The sequence below is a fragment of the Phalaenopsis equestris genome, unplaced genomic scaffold (assembly GCF_001263595.1).
Source record: "Phalaenopsis equestris unplaced genomic scaffold, ASM126359v1 Scaffold000190, whole genome shotgun sequence".
Taxonomy (NCBI): domain Eukaryota; kingdom Viridiplantae; phylum Streptophyta; class Magnoliopsida; order Asparagales; family Orchidaceae; genus Phalaenopsis; species Phalaenopsis equestris.
The window spans coordinates 185,654-205,438 of NW_018164632.1; the positions used below are offsets into that span (position 1 = coordinate 185,654).

General features: G+C 32.4%; 1 protein-coding gene across 5 annotated transcripts in view; it reads right to left on the bottom strand.

The window, feature by feature from the left end:
• Positions 1–786: 786 nt before the first annotated feature.
• The window catches only part of LOC110022429 (regulator of nonsense transcripts UPF3-like), a 69,959-nt gene continuing 50,960 nt past the window's right edge, over positions 787–19,785 (bottom strand). For 2 of the 5 annotated variants that reach the window (XM_020721364.1, XM_020721362.1), the window contains exon 13: positions 787–1,356. Coding sequence is in view for 2 of the 5 variants with exons in the window: in XM_020721362.1 (XP_020577021.1) it covers positions 1,347–1,356 (10 nt within the window). In the remaining 3 variants the exon portion in view is untranslated. Of the gene's footprint in view, positions 1,357–2,330; positions 3,176–19,785 lie in introns of those variants that run through there. The other 3 variants (XM_020721361.1, XM_020721366.1, XM_020721365.1) reach the window with 3 other exon arrangements.

Below are 19,785 nucleotides of genomic sequence, written 5' to 3' on the forward strand. Positions count from 1 at the left end.
ACTTTCATATCATTAGTTCCGTCTCATCAAACCGATCCATTTGACTATAAATTTACTGAAATCAAAGCTCTGGATGACTCTTAATTGAAGTTTAAATATTTTTTTTTCAAAAAATTACACCAAAATTCGTGTCGACTGATGAAAATTTGTTGGCTACCTATCAAAGATGTTAATTATGTTCAAATTCTATTTAGTTTTATCATATATTTATCTCATATTTATATTATTACATCATTTAAATTATATTATAATAACTTAAATATTTATTATATCATTCAATTCAACTTGGTATTAAGCCTCTTATTCTTCCTATACAATGACCAATCCAATTTTAATAACCATAATTATGATTGCAATTATAAATCATAACAATCACATATATAGTTACGTAATTAAACCTTAGATTAAATAAAATAATAATAAATACATTTAAATAAGATTTTAAAATCCGAGCCATATTTAAGTTCAACTCTATGAATAATTGAACAAAATTAAACTATAGAATGCTCGGCATGATTCGCTCAATTACCACACTACCATGAGTCATAAAATAAAGGAACATTTACATACATACCACACAATTCTTATGAATTTAAATATCTACCACCAAAATTTTCACTTTTTACATGCATAACACCCAAATTTTTAGCAATACATCAAAAACACCATTATTGCTAAATTTATATAAGTAAAATAATTCATGTTTAAGCTTATAACACAAGTGCTATAAATGAAAATATCATACTTTTGGTATGAGATATGTGAAAACATAAAAATTGGGTGGCATGTATGTAAAGTTCCAAAAAAGCAAAATACAAATCAGCATTAACAGTTGAGTTCTTCAGAATAACATTCACTACAAACAATCACAATCTCCCACGAAAAAAACCCGATTTTTCATATCCACGCTACCTTCCACTCTTCCACTCTCATCTGGTTGGCTCCTTGGATAACCCAACTCAACTAAAAACATACATACATACATACACATACATACATACATATATATATATATATTGAAAAATTGTTACCTTCGCCTGCCAAGTAGCAAGCAGAGAAGGGTTCCATTTTCAGCAACTTAAACTGGGAAGCTTCCATTAAAAAGCACTGTTTGATGATTGGCTTCGGGAATCCATAAAACAAGCCTTCATCTACCAAACAGGCAAAAGCCGCTACCATTGTCCTGTAGAAAGCTGTTTAGCTGGCTGGCGCAAAACACCATTGTAGGATGAAGAATACCTTCCAGCCTGATCGCCGCAAGCAACACAATCATACTGTCAATCATGGCTCATCATCCTCGAGGGATTCAAAAATGGCTGAAAAACCAAACAGAGAATGGTGCCAAACTATGACAAGCTGCAGAAGGGAACAAATAATCAGAATGATATTACTGGTACTTAGAGAATAGTTGGGCAATAAATGGTTAAAGAATGGCAGCCAAAATATAAGTTTGCAAACATAAGAGCCAAGGCATTCGTAGAGAAATCAATACTGCTGCTAAAAATGTCAAATTTATCTCCTGACCATTTACATTAGGCCATTTCAGTCCCAGAGGTTATATGTGTTAAATTAATTCCGGGATTGCCTTCATGCGGGCTAAGATAGTCTTCCCGGGGACCATTTTGTCTATTTTCACTATTTCAGTCCTAGTTTTTAGCATATTTTGATAATCCCATCATCCCATTCTGAGCATCCATAAAATTCTCCCATATGGGGAATTAAAAATGTGTTTATTTTCCATCTCTTATTATATGCAATTTACAGGAACGGAAAATTTCCTCTTGGCTAGAGGGTGGGGCCACTGTAAATAAATAAAAGAGAGAGAGATGGAAAAGGCTAAAAGAAGAAAAATAATACATCTAGCTTTCTAGGATACTCCTTCCTCCCCAAGATGAAGAGAAAATATTACATCATAACTCCAAACAAATGAGTGCACGTGGAATGTCGGACTCATATAGAATTTTGATATAAAAAAAAATGCGTGTGCAGCCCGGCCCAACTTTAACCCCAAACCTTTATTCTTAAATTCAATATCTTTTAATTAAAATTGGAAAATTACATACTTTAAAAACATTAAGTACAGTGAAAAGCAAATAAAAGTATGTCATTCGTGGAAATTAACATAAACATTTGAAATTACTTTATTTTCACAACATTCAGTGCTTTAAAATTCGAATAACACCGGAATAACACATGAATAACACCGATTTACACTTAAATAACACACTTAATACAGAAATAGTTGTGTTATAGAAATATTCCTGTTATGTTATAGGAATATTCCATCAGCGTTATTTCTAATTCCGTAGGATTATTTTATATTCTGCGGTGTTATTTATGGAAAATGAAGTCTTATTCAAGTATTATGTGGTGTTATTCGATTACTTTGCAGTGTTATTGGAAATTCCCTAGCGTTACTTGATTTAGGGCTGTGTTATTCGGCATATTCCTCGCGTTATTTCAATTTCCACTGTGTTATTTGGTCTTCTAAGGAATTTATTCGAATATTCCGCGGTGTTATTTATGGAAAATGAAGTGTTATTCGATTAATTTGCGGTGTTATTGGAAGCTTCGCAACTTTGGGTTGGATTGGGGTCGGGTCACACGATTAGAGTTAATTTTTAAATTTTAAAATCAACGGGTCTGGGATTCGTGCCGAAAAAAATTATTTTTTTCTCCCACCCCGTAGGTAGGTCCCGACATTCCGCGTGTCCTCATTTTATTGAACTCCGAACGTAGCTCTACGTTCGGAGTCATGACATAATATTTTCTCCCTCCTGAATAAGTTCTTGTAAGAGACCTTAAAATCGGATGCATTTACATTCACAAGTGAGAAACAAGCTAAAAACTGAATTTTGGAGTTCAACAAGCATTTAGAATTATATCAATCATAAGATTAGCGATAATTCAGCCGAAATTTGAATGAATGCGAACAAAATTATTCATCAGTTTACAAAGGAAGTTGGACTTCGTTGCATGTTACAATGGGTTAAAAAAACTTTTGGTTGATACTAAATATTCTCATAAGAAATCCATAGCATTTCAAAAGCTGCCAATCTCTAAATATAAATCTTTGACACCAAAATTATAGATGCTGAAAAAGTACAGTTTCATACAGTCCGCTTGGCCTAGTAGTTGTATGTGCTGTCTCCAACTGTAAGATCATGAGTGCAAACTCAAGCACGTATGGGTGCATGAGTGAGTTAAAATAAAAATAATACGATAATGCTACAAATATGTTAAAATATCATAATTTAACTCTCACAATTTAAAATCAAATTGAAATATAGAAATAAAACATTGAATACAAAAACAATGGTTAAAATGATCCATGGATTTTTGTATGGGTTCATGTCAGTCACAGCTTATCTAATACGTTCATTTTAGCCTAAAGGTCTCAAACATGATATAAATTAGTCTCTATGTATTTGAATTGCATTTGAGAAGTTAAGAAACAATTTTGAATCAGAATTGAAGAGTCGAGATGTTAAATTGGACATATCATATAGCTTGGACTATACCAATACCCCAAAAATAATTGAGGGGCCATTTTAATATGATTTTCCTAAAACTAGAAGAGTTAAATAAAATGCCTTTTTATGCTAGACAAAATAGTTTGTTAAAATTTATAGCATATTTTTAAAATATTTATAAAGTTCAAAAATTGACATATAAAAAGAGAATATTATTTTAACACTAGTTAACAAGAAAATAATTGTTATTAATTCACATATGCATCTAAAGAATCACTAAATCAACTATCAAATCAGCAATAGTAAATGATGTTAGCAACAATCTTAAATTAATCTTTTGGACATACACTTATGTACAAAATATTGTATATATATATATATATATATAAGAAAATGGTTTAAAATTTTTATTATGTCTTCTTTTTAAGAGAAATAAATAGAATAAAAGTCACAAAAGTTCATTAAATTTAAGAAATATGTTAAAATTAAAAATTTTTTCATTACAAATTTAACCAACAAAATATTTAATGATTTGAATAAAAGGTTAATGCTTAAACCATTAGCTGACAAAGTTTCAGGCCACATTTAATCATTGTGTGGTCTTGAGCAAATCCATAAACTAGCAACTCTATAACATATATTAAAATATATTAGCATGTTTAAAAGGATGAACCACAAATGCATTCATAATATTATAAGCATTTAAAACAAAGGCTTAATTTTGAAAATGACCCATTCAAGTCCCAGCAAAGAATGTAAAGAAATATATGAAGGTCCTCAAGATTGGTTTGAGGTCACATTTAATTCTTACTGGTGAAAGTAGTCACATGACCCCTCAAATGACCTAGACATAGACATTAGATTAGCAGTTGAGGAAATATCCCACATCAACAAAGAAGCTCTCCATCCTCCTCTACTTATGCCTACCACCCAAAGATTGCCAACAACCAACATCACAAAAAGGCCTAACATAAGATATTAAATAAGTTATGAGGCCTACAGATCAGGATTTGTGGAGATCACAAATGTAGAACTGATCTTCTCTAAATCTCAATACCTGGATCGAGGGAAGTGTTGTGAAAAAATGACGACAATAAAGCGAAAATTGGAACGAGAAAATTCGCAAAACAAAAAACATAGCAAAACAGACACACACATATTTACGTGGTTCGGCTAATTATCTACGTCCACGGAGCTGCAGAGGATTTTATTAACTTGAGGAATTACACACTGTCGATCACTTAGACTTACAAGAAAAGCTCTTTCTCTCTTCCTCTCTCTCTCGCTCTTCTCCCTCTTTCTCTCTCCCTCTCTACTCGCAAGCCACGGAAGAAGACAAAGGGAAGCCGATCCTTTCTCGAATTCCCTATTGAGCGGAGAAGCAAGAAGGAGCAGCTATGCAAACCTTCTTCCTTGTGTAAGCCAAAAGGCCGAAGAAGCAATTAGGAAGACCCGGGCCTTGCGATGCATGGAGTTCAGCTGCCAGAGGTTAAGATCCAATTTCCTCTCTGATATTTAATGGATCGCGGGACCCTCTCCTTCCTTATTCGCAAAAGCAAGAGGCAGGATCCAAGCAGGGAAGTAGCGGGAAGGCATCCATAAAAAAAGAATTAAATACATTCAATATCTTGCCAACGATATAGAAACTGTCCAAAAATGAATGAAGTGAGCCGGGCTCCACATCACCAAAGAATTCTCCCACTTGGAGGCCGGAACATTGGATGCATCGTCCTTTTCCTCAAATGTGATATCCTCCACATTTGCAACTCATCTCCTGTCTTCAAGCAAGAAGACCAACTGAAGTCGAGCACAACTTCAGCTTCTACCTTTTTCTAGTCAGATCCCACTTGCTCGAATTTTCATCTTGCAAGGTTTATTCATAGTTTTGCGGTTCTCCCCCATCTATCAACATAATATAGTTCAAGTTCAGTGAGTAACACTAAGAACGTCTATTCCTGACTGACCTGCGAATTGTAGCTGTAGGGTTGGATGACTTTGCAGCTGATTGCTGAACAATAGGAAAGGGTGCCCCGAACCTACTCTCCTCATCATTTTAATCACTGCCATGAACTGTGACCTCTAGCAGATCAGCAAACCTTACCTTTCTACTGTAGTCATCAACAACTGTGGCATAGTAACGCGAGCCTCCAAGAGATGTCGTTGGAGAAGGTCCCAACACATTCGTGTGTACAAGATTCAGTTTTCCTGCCTTTAGAGCTCCGCCACTTTCCAAGAAACTAACCTTATGCTACTTCCCTCTAATGCAGCTCTCACACATGCTGAGATCAACTAACTTTAACTCTGGTAGCTTGCCTCTGGACTGAAATTTTGTCACACCACCTGACTCATGTGACCAAGCCCGAGTAAACCTGTAGTCATATATATTGTGTCAGTTTTCTTACCCCGAGGCAGTACCGGTGACCCTTTTGTAACCTTTCAGAAGCTATATGAGACCACTATTGTATGATAACCTTCATTGAGCTACCCAACAAAAATGAAGTTTTTCTTCAATTCAAAAATGTGTCTGACCTTTTGCAAAGTTCATTTGCGTTAGGGAGTCCAATATTAACGTCTCTCATCCCCACCACATTCAGAGCTTTTCCATCAGCCAAATACACATTCCCAAAGTCACCTGCAACATAGTTTTGCATTAACTCTCTGTGAGAAGATGTATGGAAAGAAACCCCAGAATCCAGTATCTAATTATCAACAGAACTGTACACTGTCAGCAATAATGCATCCTGTACTACTTCAGTTACAATAATAACGCTATCATCCTCCATCTTCGAATTTTCGCAGCTTCTTTTTATGTGGCCAGCTTTGCCACAATTCCAGCAGGTAGTCTAGACTTTGACTTGCTCTTGTCTTCGTGCTTTGATTTAGTCTAGACTTTGACTTGCTCTTGTCTTCGTGCTTTGATTTTGATCTTCCTCTATTTAATTTCATGTCCTGTGATCTCCCTCTGGAATCAACATTTAATGTCGAAATTGAACTCTAGGTCTCGCAAGAATCTTTCTTGAACACCTCCTCAGCCAAAATTAAATCATGAATATTATCATATTGTAGTTTAGGTTTACCTGCAGAATTGCTAACCGCCATCCTCATGATTTTCAAGCTATTTAACAATGAAGCTAACAATATTAACGCATGTATCTCATCGTCAAAATCAATTTCAACTGACGACAATTGATTTTTGATGATATTAAAATCATTCAGATGCTGAGCAACAACACACCTTCTGTCATCTTCAAGTTGAATAACTTTTTTATCAATTGCACATTTTTATTTGTCGATGGCTTTTCATACATATCTGATAAAACTGCAATGAAATCTGCAGTAATTCTTTTCTTGATGGCGTTCATCTTTTCCGGTTGCTTTCTCAGTAACGACAGGTGAAGTTTCTTCCCATAGAGGTAGTCCTCTATCTGAATCGTCCAGTAACCAAAATTTGTGTCATTAGACTTCTCGATCTCTGATGTCATCACTTCATCTCCAACCATCATTTTTCCATAGATTCGAAACCATGGCTCAGATACCAATTGTTGTAAAAAACAGATTTACGTGATTCAACAATAAAGTGAAAATTGGAACGAGAAATTCACAAACAGAAAAGAGGAAAAACACAGATTTACATGGTTCAACAAATTGCCTACGTCCACGGAACTGCAGAGAACTTTATTAGCTTGAGGAATTACGCACTGTTGATCACGTCGACTCACAAGAAAAGCTCTCTCTCTTCCTCTCTCTCTCTCTCTTCTCCCTCTTTCTCTCTCCCCCCACAAGCCACAGAAGAAGACAAAGGGAAGCCGATCCTTTCTCGAATTCCCTGTTGAGCGGAGAAGCAGAAGGAGCAGCTATGAGAACCTTCTTCCTTGTGTAAGCCAAAAGGCCGAAGAAGCAATTAGGAAGAGTCGGGCCTTGCGATGCATGGAGTTCAGCTGCCAGAGGTTACAATCCAATTTCCTTTGCTGATATTTAATGGATCATGGGACCCTCTCCTTCGTTATTCGCAGAAGCAAGAGGCGGGAACCAAGCAGGGAAGTAGCCGGAAGGCATCTAGAAAAAGAAGAATTAAATACATTCAATATCTTGCCAATGATATAGGAACTGCCCAAACATGGATGAAGTGAGTCGAGCTCCACGTCACCTAACATGAAGAGAATTTAGTAGTTATAAAGATCACATATGCTGCATTAGACTTTTTCTAAATCCCAAGTACTTTGGTTGAGAGAAGAAAAACAGAGGAACTACTCTAGCCATAAAACAAGACATAAATAATAAGAAACAGATAATAGAAGTTTTTTATTTCCTCCAACCTCATCATCATCATTAGCTTTACTAAAACTATATGGTTAGCATTTTACATCCTCGAGTTTCATTCATTCAACAGTATCGTATGAGACTTTAAACATATACTTCAAAAATCATTTTAAACAACTTCTACTAATGCAACATTAGATCCATCCATGATCCTTTCTAATGCTCTAACAATAATTTTATCTACTCGCCTAATAGGGCACATTTTCTGCCATTTATTGCATATGTTCAAACCATCTCAATTTTTTTTCTGTCACCTTATAATCAATAGATGTCACTTCAACCCCTTTCATCTAACAAAATATTTCTTAATGTATCCTTTCTATTGCAACTATCTTAACATTTTCATTTACGATACACTTAAATATAAATGATCTGTTTATGAAGTTACTTTTGAAAATACATATCCTTTTATTACTCAAAACATCTAAAAGATACTTCTCATCTTAAACTATCTTGACGCTATAAGTTATATTCTCATATATAATTTAATTTTTATGCACAGATCCAAGACACTTAATTCTCTCACTTAGATATCACCATTTCTTTTATATAAATTGAATAAAAATTGTTAATATCAAACCCATTAATATCATATACACAACATTTGCTCTACAAATTTCAAGTCCTCAAAATTTTAAATATTTTTCATTATTCTATATTTTCATTGTTATATTCTCATATATGTCTTAATTCTTTTATGAATATCCTTTATAAGAATTATCATAATCAATATAAAAAAGATATAAACTTAATGTTGATCCTTGATATGAACTTAAAGATAATTAAAAACTCTTGAATCACACCACAACTACTAATAATATTAATCGGTGCTCCATCATATATATCTATAAGAATATCAACATAAATTTAATAAATGCATTTTTGCCTTATTGCACACCAAATAAATTACATCTCACTGGATAATAGATCAATAAAAATCATAAGAAGATCATAAGTAGATCTATTAATTGTTCTCTTTTGCTTCACCATTAGATGGCTTAACATATAAATTATTTTCATTGCAGATTTTCTTCATCTACTAAGAGAAAAAAAAAAAAAAATTTTGGCTCTAAATTGATGCAAGTTTTTTAATCACCTATTTCATTACTCTCTCATAGTTTCATTATACGACTTCAAAGTTTGACTTATCTATGATCATCACAACCTTAAACATAATATTTGTTCCTAAATATTGGTACCCAAAGTTTGATTAATCTTGATCTAAAATGAAAATTATTTTATGTTGAGAATATTAATGGTGAACCCAAATGCTTTTTCTCTAGTCAGTATGCATAAACTTAGTCTTTAAAGTTCAATTGAAAATTTTTTTAACAAAATAATTATAACATCTTTAATAACTCTCCGAATTTCAAAAGGTATCATATCTTAACCTGAAGCCATATAATTATGCATTATTTTAAGGGAAGCTCCGGTTCACATTGTTGGATCAATTTATTATTTCATTATATTTTTTATAGTCATTCAAAATAATTTCATCCTTCAAACCTCATTTAATTATTTTATAAAAAATATTTCTATCTTTTCTTGATGTCTTCATGTTTAACCAAGATCCTATTATCTTCATTTTTAATGCATCCAATTTAATCAAAATTCTCCCCTCTGTCTAATTTGCTTAGGAATAAAAAAAAATAAAGAAAACAAAGTTTCTAACTATCTGATGGAAAAAAAAATAATAAACTAAAATAAGTAGAGAAACATAAAACAGCAAAAATCTTTTAGAAGGACAACAAACATTTTCGCTGTAAGAGAATAAGAGCAAAACATTTCTCCCCTCTTTTCCCACTGAAGAAGTACAAATTGATGGAAAAAAGGGGCTGATCCCTAAGTTTCTCCTTCCAAAATCATGAAAACAAGTACCAAATTTTATAATTTCAAAAAACCATCCAATAAGATCTTAAAAAAACTACTTGCTTTCAATGTTTTAAAAGACCAGGGCGTTGGGTGAAGTGTTTTAGCTTTACAGGGCGAGGCATAAGCCCCGTAATATAAAGAAATTTAAGATATCAAATAAAAACTTGAAGGAAAAAAAAAACATATAATCATTCAATTTCAAAACAAGTCTTCTAGAACTAAAATCTTCAAGATATTAGTATAAATTCACCACAAAAAGTACAATCATATAAAAATAAATAAACATCATTGAGCAAAAAAATAAACTAGATGTGCTCAATCGATTTCAATCCTTGAATATTATTCATTCTTGAAGTTCATCCCCAAAATATTCTTCTCCTTCACCAATAATGTATCCAAATCATAGCTAGGTCTTTCAAGTTGTCTAGATTCATTATCACCTTCATTAAAGTCATCGCCATGCTCAGTATCAGGTGCATTCACAATTTGTTTCTTCTTATCATTGTTGTCTATATTATAAAAATAAACAAAATCACATTCATAAATGTTTAGGACCTTTTCTCTATAAGAATATATAATTATGTAAATGTTAATTAAAAGTAAATATAAAACTTTTTTTTTTCATTCGGCTTCCTTTTCTCTATGAATAAGTTATAAAAACATCATTTCTTCCTTGTGTAAGATTTTGTGATTCTTTATTTGCATTAGTTATAAGCACATTTATGATACATAAACATCAACATCAAATACATGTTCTTCATTCAACCAAGAAGGTTCCTATAAAAGTATTGGATCAACTTTCACAACAATTCACTCATCACCAAAGTTTATGTCATTTATTGGATCAATGCCTTATTTTCTTCTTATAATTCTTTCCCCTAATCAAGTATTGTATCTTACATACACAAAAACATTCAATCTCTTGTGATCCAACATGTTCCTCTTCTTAGTATGAATATAAGATAAAAAGTATCATTTTTAAAAATGTGATAATTGAAAACAAATAATATCAATTTAAAAAAATAAAAAAGTTATTACCTAATCCATGAAAACTGCAGATGAGGCTAAGAACTCGAATAACTAAATTCATTAACTCAGGCGTTTTCCCACCAAATCTCATCCACCAATCAGCAGGACATCTTAACTTTCTTAGGTCCATAAGAACTCTACTCCCAATATCTCCTCTTAAAGAATACAAGTTTAGTTGAATAACAACTCAAAGAAGACCTTCGTAATCCAAAATACTTTCCATACGAGCAATTAACTCTCGATTTACCTCTTCACCATTAGAGAAATTATCTTCAAAGAGAAATTGAGAGTTTAAATAATAATCAGCCACATAATGAAGTTGAATCTCATCTTGCATCAATTTTCCTCCAAATAGGTTCATACTACTTTTCATAATGCTCACAATTAAAAGTAATATTTTCTTTTGTTGAATCAATTAACTCATAAGTATAACAAATATCTGGTCTTTTTTATGAGTTGACCTCTCTCAGAACATTTAGGTACAACACTTTTTATACAGTAGCAAGAAGACTCCAAAAATATAGATCGAACAAAATAACAACTTGAGCTTCTTTACATTCTGTATTCTTAGCCCATTGACTAGAACATCAATCTTCTAAGGAGAATATTATCTAAAGTGGTTAAAAAAGTATGTAAATGTTTTAAAGAGTCAAATATTCAGTAATAAACCATGTCATGGCTGCACAATCGATTTCCCCCACATTTGTACAAGATCTCATCAAGCCAATAACATGTGTGACTGTAAATAAATTTATTTTGTTTTGCTTTTGCAAGTGTGTTTTCGTGAATCTTCAACTTTCCAACATCTTCTAACATGAGGCCAATATATGTTCTACACAATGTGTCAAAAAATATGTTATATTTTTTCCATTACTCTTTTACCCGCCTTCACATACTTTGTTACATTATCTATTATAATTTATACCACATTTTTCTCCCGTACTTCCTCAATCTTGTCATCCAAATAAGTGAATAATAAATAACTCACCACTGTTTATATTATTAGAAAAATTAACATATTAAGAAAATAAATGTCTCAGTTAAATTGTTAGCAAGTAAATTAATTAAAGTATAACATTTTCCATATGTCCAACTATCTTACATAATCAAGCACTTATATTTACTACATGTCATCTTATGATCCTCTAATGTCTTATTGATTGTATCAACTTCATCTGAGTATCCAAGTTCTTAATTCATGTATTGTACGTGGAGTAAAACTAAGTTTAAAGTTAATAACTGTTTCAAACATGAGCATATGATATTGTTCATTGGCAACATTAAATGTCAATCCGGCTAAGTACCAAAATATACCAATTGCACTACATGTTTTTTTTCTTTCATCTTCTACTTTGAATTTGGAGTAAAATTTTTAACTTGTTTTGCGGTGAAAGAATTTATTAGACCTCTAACTCTGTGACCTTTACGAGGAGCCCAATAATTATGAATTATTGGCATTTTGGCCTTTACAAATAGTTGTTGGATACTTCTAATATCACTTAATATACTGCCATTTTGTGCTTCAACTTTTACATCTAAAAAATTTTGCATTTCTCTTAAAGTTCAGTGGGTGCTTTAGTGCATGATTTAATGCCCTTATATGTGCTAGCAAGATGTTTGATCCTATTTATTGTTCCACTACAAACTTGATTGCAAAACTTATATCTAAATTATTTTTCATTAGGTGTACTTATTATATATTGTCATGCAAAGTCCTTGCTTGTGTAACTGCTATCTGTCACATAATCTAACTCTTTCAGTACAAATAAATTACTAACACTGCATATCAAAATTAAAGAAAATATAAATTCAAAATTAATGCCAAAATATACAACCAAAATGACCCTAGAGGATGTTTGGTAGCATCTTTGAATAGGATTTAGCATCGAATTTATGAAATCCAACCAAACACAAAAACGGAAGTCCGCGAATTTATGAATTTTCGGACTTAAAGGTCCAAAAATTTCCCTTCGATTCGGATTAAATCCAGATTTAATAAGTCTACGGGAATGGTGGATTTAATGGGATTTCCGAATCCTATTAACCCAAAATCCTACTTGCAGCTAAACACCACCTAGATACGGATCACTGGAACTATAATGCAATCGTCGTAGCTATAGTAGAATCACTATAGCTACAGTGGAATCCACACATTAATTCATGCTTACATTTCTATTTTTGCAAAATTGCGGGGCTCGCAAGAAATAGGTATGGATTGTGCGACGAGTGCATAACTACGGGTTGGCAGCGTAAGAAGTATGAAATTGGATCGTGCAACGATGATTATGTAACGGGTGCAAAACTCCATATTGAGTGTGTGTCTTTGTGTGCGACTGAGAAGATGAACGTAAAGGAAAGGAGGAGGTTAGATCGAGTGGTGCTTTCTGCGCTTGCGGAAGAGTGGGAGACACGAAGTTGAGATGATATGGTTAGGTCTGAGAAACTACGTGATTAGAATTTTTGCTTCACGCTAGTGATATCCTTCATGTGGATATGACTAGAGAAAAAGTTTAGGAAAAATTTGAACTATGGAGATCAATTTTGGAGTCTAAAAGGCCTTCGTTTGAGAATATCCAAAACTAATATATGAAATGTAAGTTTAGAAGTAGATCTAAATGCAAAGTTGTAACAATGAGTGATCAAATCATTAAAAGGAGTTAACATTTTCGATAAATCGGGTCTATTGTTCAAAGTGATGGTGATATAAATGGGAATGTTATTAGTAGAATTCAAATTGGATGGTTGAAATTGGATGGTTGAAATTGGATGGCTGAAGTGGAGGAACACATCAAGCCTATTATGTGATAGAAAAGTACCGCTTAGACTTAAAAGGAAAAATTTATAAGATGGTGATGAGAACTGCAATGCTTTATGACGTAGAATGTTGACCTATAAAGGAGAAGCATAAAACAAAATGTTGTTGAGATAGAATGCTTATGTGGATGAGTGGCTTACACTTGATGACAAAATGCAAAACGAACATATCCGTGAAATGGTTGGCTCAGGTCCAGTGGCGGACAAGATTAGAGAGAGTCGTCTTAGATGGCTTGTTCATATTAAACGCCGACCATCTGATGATCTGATTAGAAGAGTAGATATTTTATATTTGAGTTATGTTAAGAAAGATAGAGGTAGACCTAAGAAAACATGATCATGTTGTACAAGAATGATCTTAATTTATCAGAATTAAATGAAAATATGACACTCAATAGGACACTTGACAAAAAAGATTTATGTAGCCGACCTCACTAAGTGACATACGCCCATGAAAATTACTCCCCTCACCCCCTTGTACAGGGGCACACCCCAATAACACCTTTTAAAAGAAAGCTTTATCTTTACGCAGTGAACAACACCTATCAAGAGACAAGTGAACAACACTGCAGTATTCTCTTCAAATAAAAAAAAAAGTGAGCACTCCACACTCCTATAAGACCTAATTGTGGGTTTGCTAAGAGCAATATATAGCACAAACATTCAAAGAGAACTGGACATTCACAACGCAACCAAGGCTCTGCTCCTCAGAGTAGTATGTTGGCGCTACACAAAGAACAATTCTCAAATTCTTGGGTGAATAATTCATATTAAAATTAACATTTGTAATGCATTACATTATCAAATCAATATATAATTTCTATTAATGATCAGAATCAAAGCATATGTTGCTAGCTTTGAGCAATGTAAGACTATTTGTACTTATAATGGATAAGGACTGTGAGCATTTGGATCGATTTATCAAATGCCCCAATGTTGTAGCTCTCCCAAGTCTCCTGCTAATTGCTTCTTTTATCGCCAATGATTTCTGCTAACTAATTGGTCTCCCATAGCTTACATCTTTATCTATGATGTGGCCTTCATGTCAATTGACCATTCTCTTCTTAGCTTTGTTTGATTTCAATTTTTTAATAATTTGGTTAAAGGAAAGGCATAGACAATCAATTTTTATGTCATTGTATGAAATGCATGTTGCCTACTTACATTATCTAAAGTTCGTTGTGTTTCTACTTTAAGTTGCTCCACTTATTTTACTCAAGTGTCCTGGAGCTTTCATGCCATACTTTAACAATTTAAAATAAATGGAGAAATAGTGACTATTTGTACTTATAATGGATAAGGACTGTGAGCATTTGGATCGGTTCTATCAAATACTACAATATTGTAGCTCCCCAAGTCTCCTGCTAATTGCTTCTTTTATCGCCAATGACTTCTGCTAACTAATTGGTCTCCCATAGCTTACATCTTTATCCATGATGTGGCCTTCATGTCAATTGACCCATCTCTTCTTAGCTTTGTTTGATTTCAATTTTTTAATAATTTGGTTAAGGGAAAGGCATAGACAATCAATTTTTACGTCATCGTATGAAATGCATGTTGCCTACTTACATTATCTAAAGTTCGTTGTGTTTCTACTTTAAGTTGCTCCATTTGTTTTACTCAAGTGTCCTGGAGCTTTCATGCCATACTTTAACAATTTAAAATAAATGGAGAAACAGTCACAAAAAGCTTTTTTGCTCTAATGCCATCCAACAATTTTGAAATTCTACTTGGGAGTAGCAAAGCATTGAACTTGTGCATTATCCACTCTCCAATCATCCTAAAGTGTGTGCTTACTATTACATTTAATAACACTTTCTCTCTCTCTATTTCTCCTTATATCTATTATTGGTTATATGTACACACGCACAAGCACACGGACAAATGCACACACATATAAGTATATTGACAAACTTGCATATAAATGTGTCCTTTTATGTATATGTAGAAACATATACAATCTATCATCAAATCAAACAAAGTTCCGCTCGTAGCTAGCAAATTAAAAAATAAAAGAATAAAAAAATTAGTCAAATTTGAGCTAATTATCAAGCCAAGTAAGATCAAATACAAATAACATATTTTTTACAACCCTATATAAGATTGTAGAAAAAGGTTTCTCTCCTATGAAGAGAACAACAACTTTCCTCTAATTTACAATTAAAAACGCTCATTCCATTCAACTTCAAAAAAATTGATTTTATTAAAAATTTTGATGGCGACCATGTAAGACAATTCAAGATTGCTTACAATATGTCTTGCTCCCAACAATTTATTTCTAGATTAATCAATTTTATAAACTAAAGCACTATAAGTATTTAACATGTATGCTAACAGCCATATTAATAAACCCTACATGTCATGCAAGGGTTATGATTTTAAATTGTGCAATAAAAGGTGCACCTTAAGACCTTCAAAAAATTTTCGTCGTAAGGTGTGCTTCTTATGATCTCTCATCGAGGCCTCGAAGTACGTGAGGTGACTCAAGGCCCGCCTCGCCTCACAATTTAAGTTATATTTAGCAAAACAACAAAATCCAGTCAATTTCAACAAGAAATCGAGTGCAAGACAACAAATTTTGAATTATGCTCATATAAATGTTGAATCCTTATTTTATTCATGCTTGAAATTTGCTTGAACATAAATATAATCAACCAACCTAACTAGAAATTGTTTGAAAAAAATTCGAACAGTGATAAAATTTTGATCAAACTTTGATTGAAATATTTTTAAATCAAGATCAAACCTTCTTCGATTATTACTCGAACTTTACTCGGAAATACAAATAAAATTTGAATAAGCTTTCAGAAATATTCAATCATGACCCAAAAATATTTTTATCAAGATCAGTCTAAAATTTGAGTAATGTTCAAAGCTGGTATTGGATGTCTAATGATGTTCTTGATTGTACGACGCGTATTGGATGTCTGATGATGTTCTTGATTGTACGACGCTTGCTCTTTCGTGGCATTATACGAGGATGTTAATATGCCACTTCATAGGTAATACTTTGATGTTAGTATAATCTTTCATACTTTACTCAATTTATTAATTCTGAGACTTACTTCTTAAAATGCTATAAGACTTATGCGTCACCTCATATAGACAAAACGCAATACCAATTTGTACAATTTTAACATGGCAAGTGCAATTCTAAACAAACTACAATGGAAAGACTAAATACATTAATGAAGTCAAAGGAATGAATAGTACATCCTTGAATTCCTACCACATTTATCAAAAGCAAGCCGAGCACTAGTGAGGAAGGTGAGGTTTCATTGCCTCAAATAATTACTAAGTGAGCGTCACCACTAAGGCGCTATGCACCCAGATGAGTACATTAGTAAAAGGCGCCAAGTGTCATGCTCGCCTATATGATGCATTTTTTTTAATCATTTTCAAAGCATATAAAACCGTGGCTACAAATCTAATAATGCAAAGTGAATACCAGCGATGAAGAAAATGAAACAGATATTAATAGATATTAGATTAATCATTATGCTATATAAGCTACAAACTAATTCTTTTATCTGTTAAACATGAAAAGTAACTTTTAGATCTTGTAGATCCTTTCTTTTAGGTTGTCCATTTGAAAATTTTTTACCATTTTAGTAATTATAAGAACAAAATAAAAATATATGTTTTCTATTGCATTTTATTATTTAATTTGAAGATTATTATATTATACTAAGTAAAATTATTCTTTATAATCAAAATGAGTGAAAAAATAACGCCTCTTTCAAATGGCTCCCTATGCTAGCAACTAATGTCTTGACCATTAAATACACATAAAAAGGACCAAACAACTTTAATAGTATCAATTCATATACCTTTTCAAAAGTACTGAAGGGTGAATAAGTTGGCCATTCTTTAAATTTAAATTTGAAGTTTTCCTATCTAACAGATCTAGACCATGTCAACTGTAAATTCAATGGAATTAAATAGTAAATTATATGTGGCTATCCTTTTTTTTTTTTAAATAATTCTAAACACATGACCAACATTATTCAATCTACAGCAATATAAAAAATAGCAACTTTCACCGATAATATCCCATAATTCGTGGACCCGCTCCTCATCTACAACTAACCAACAATTTGTGAATAACATTTTATTTTTATTGTGCATGTGATTCAAGATTCTAAAATTAAAGATTAATTTCATATTTATTTCTTTCTTTGATAGTTATTTTGCCGCCTATTATGAGAAGCTTCTCGTCCTTTTAATATAGAACAATATAATAATATTTAGTAATAAAATCTCTCATTATTCACTCTTTTCACTTCTAAATTCCAATAAGATATCAGAGCTATTAAAGTTTAATTTAAAAAATTAAGTCTTAATCAAGCTAGTGATAAAAATTTATGTGAAGAAATACTGACAAAGAAAATAGTGGAAATTTCCACAAAGAAACTAGTAACGAAGAAACTCAAATGATAGAAATAGACCTCAAAATGAAAAATTCAAATCAAAAACATAAAAAACACATGATAAAATATTGGACTAAGAAATTTCAAAAAAAACAAACAATAAACACATATCACAGTTGTTCTCACTTTTGATTTCATCTAGAAAATAAAAAATAAAAAAATAATTAACTATTCTCCTATTAGAAGCTTAACCTGCCCAGCATAAGCATGGTTGTTTGAAGAAGAAAATTATTAGATGTCCTCATTGCAACCTAAAAGGATCTACTATTTGACAAGCAGACACGCGAACATTAAATCATATGACGAAATAAATTTCTTTCAAAATTATAAGCCAGACCATGAAAATTAAAATGCCTAAATTAAGAGCGAGTAGTAATCAAAAGTGGTAGGAATAATTTCAGCTATTCTCTCAAAAGATATGACAAAAATATTTGCTTTTAGTGTCTAGCCAATATTACAACTTGCTATCTATTAAGAAACATGCTCAAGAAAAAAAAAAAAATTACAAATTTATAAAATAAATTTTCGCTCTCAAGATTTAAACTAGGTTGATTGAATTGCAAATAAACTCTGCCTCCTAAATAATGACTACTCAAGCAATGTACCGGCTATCCACCAAAACCTTCAAATTCTAATTGCTTTTTAAAAATGATAGCATGTCTGGCTTTGACACTATTGCCTAGGACAACCACATTTTTCTTATTGTAAAGAAAATTGGGTTTTCTTAATGAAGAAAAAATCAAAGAGGGATTAATCTTTGAATATTTCAACAGCATGACTCAATTTTAATTAAAAAACCAAGTTTCAAAAATCATCAATGGCAAAGAATGCTTCAAACCAACCTAAAAAATTTATCTCCAATATTCATACTTTAAAATTATGGGAAAGACAATTGAACATAGGTTAAGATGTGATACAAGGATTTCTCATAATTAGTTTGGATTTATGTCGGGCAGGACTACCATGGAAGCTATACATTTATTGAGAGATTTGATGGAGAACTACAGAGAGAATAAGAATACTCTAGATATGATTTTTATTGATTTAGAAAATATCTCACGATGAGGTTCCAAGAGAAGTCCTTTCGAGAGTTCTAGAGAAAAAAGGTGATGATATGACTTATATTCAAGTCATTAAAGTTATGTATATTAGAGTTGTTATCGTGTTCGAATAGGAGGATTGACCAAGTAATTTCCTATTTCAGTTGAATTACATCGAGGGTCGGCTTTAAGCCCATATCTTTTTGCTTTAGTTATGGATGCGTTGACTGGACATTTACAAGAGAATGTACTTTGGTGTATGCTTTTCGCTAATGATATCCTTCTTGTGGATAAGACTGGAGAAAGAATTAAAGAAAAAACTCAAATTATGGAGGTCTACATTGGAGTCTAAAGGTCTTCGTTTGAGTAGAACTAAAGCTGAATACATGGATTATAATTTTAGTAGTAGTAGCTCTAATGACAGAGTTGTAACTATGGGTGATCAAATCATTAAACGTTTAGATATCTCGGGTCAATTGTTCAGAGTGATGGTTATATAGATGGGGACACTATTCGTAGAATTCAAGTTGGTTGTTTGAAGTAAAGGAATGCTTCGAGCCTATTGTGTGATAGAAAAGTAAGGCTTAAACAAAAAAGAAAATTTTAAAATATGGTGGTGAGACCTGCAATGCTCTATAGCACAAGCATAAAACAAACTTAAGAGTTGTTGAGATGAGAATGCTTAGGCGGATGAGTGGAGTGACACTTAAAGACAAAATGTGAAATGTTATATCTGTCATAGGGTTGGTGTAGCTCCAGTGGAGAACAATATTAGAGAGAGTTGTCTTAGATGGTTTGGTCACATTA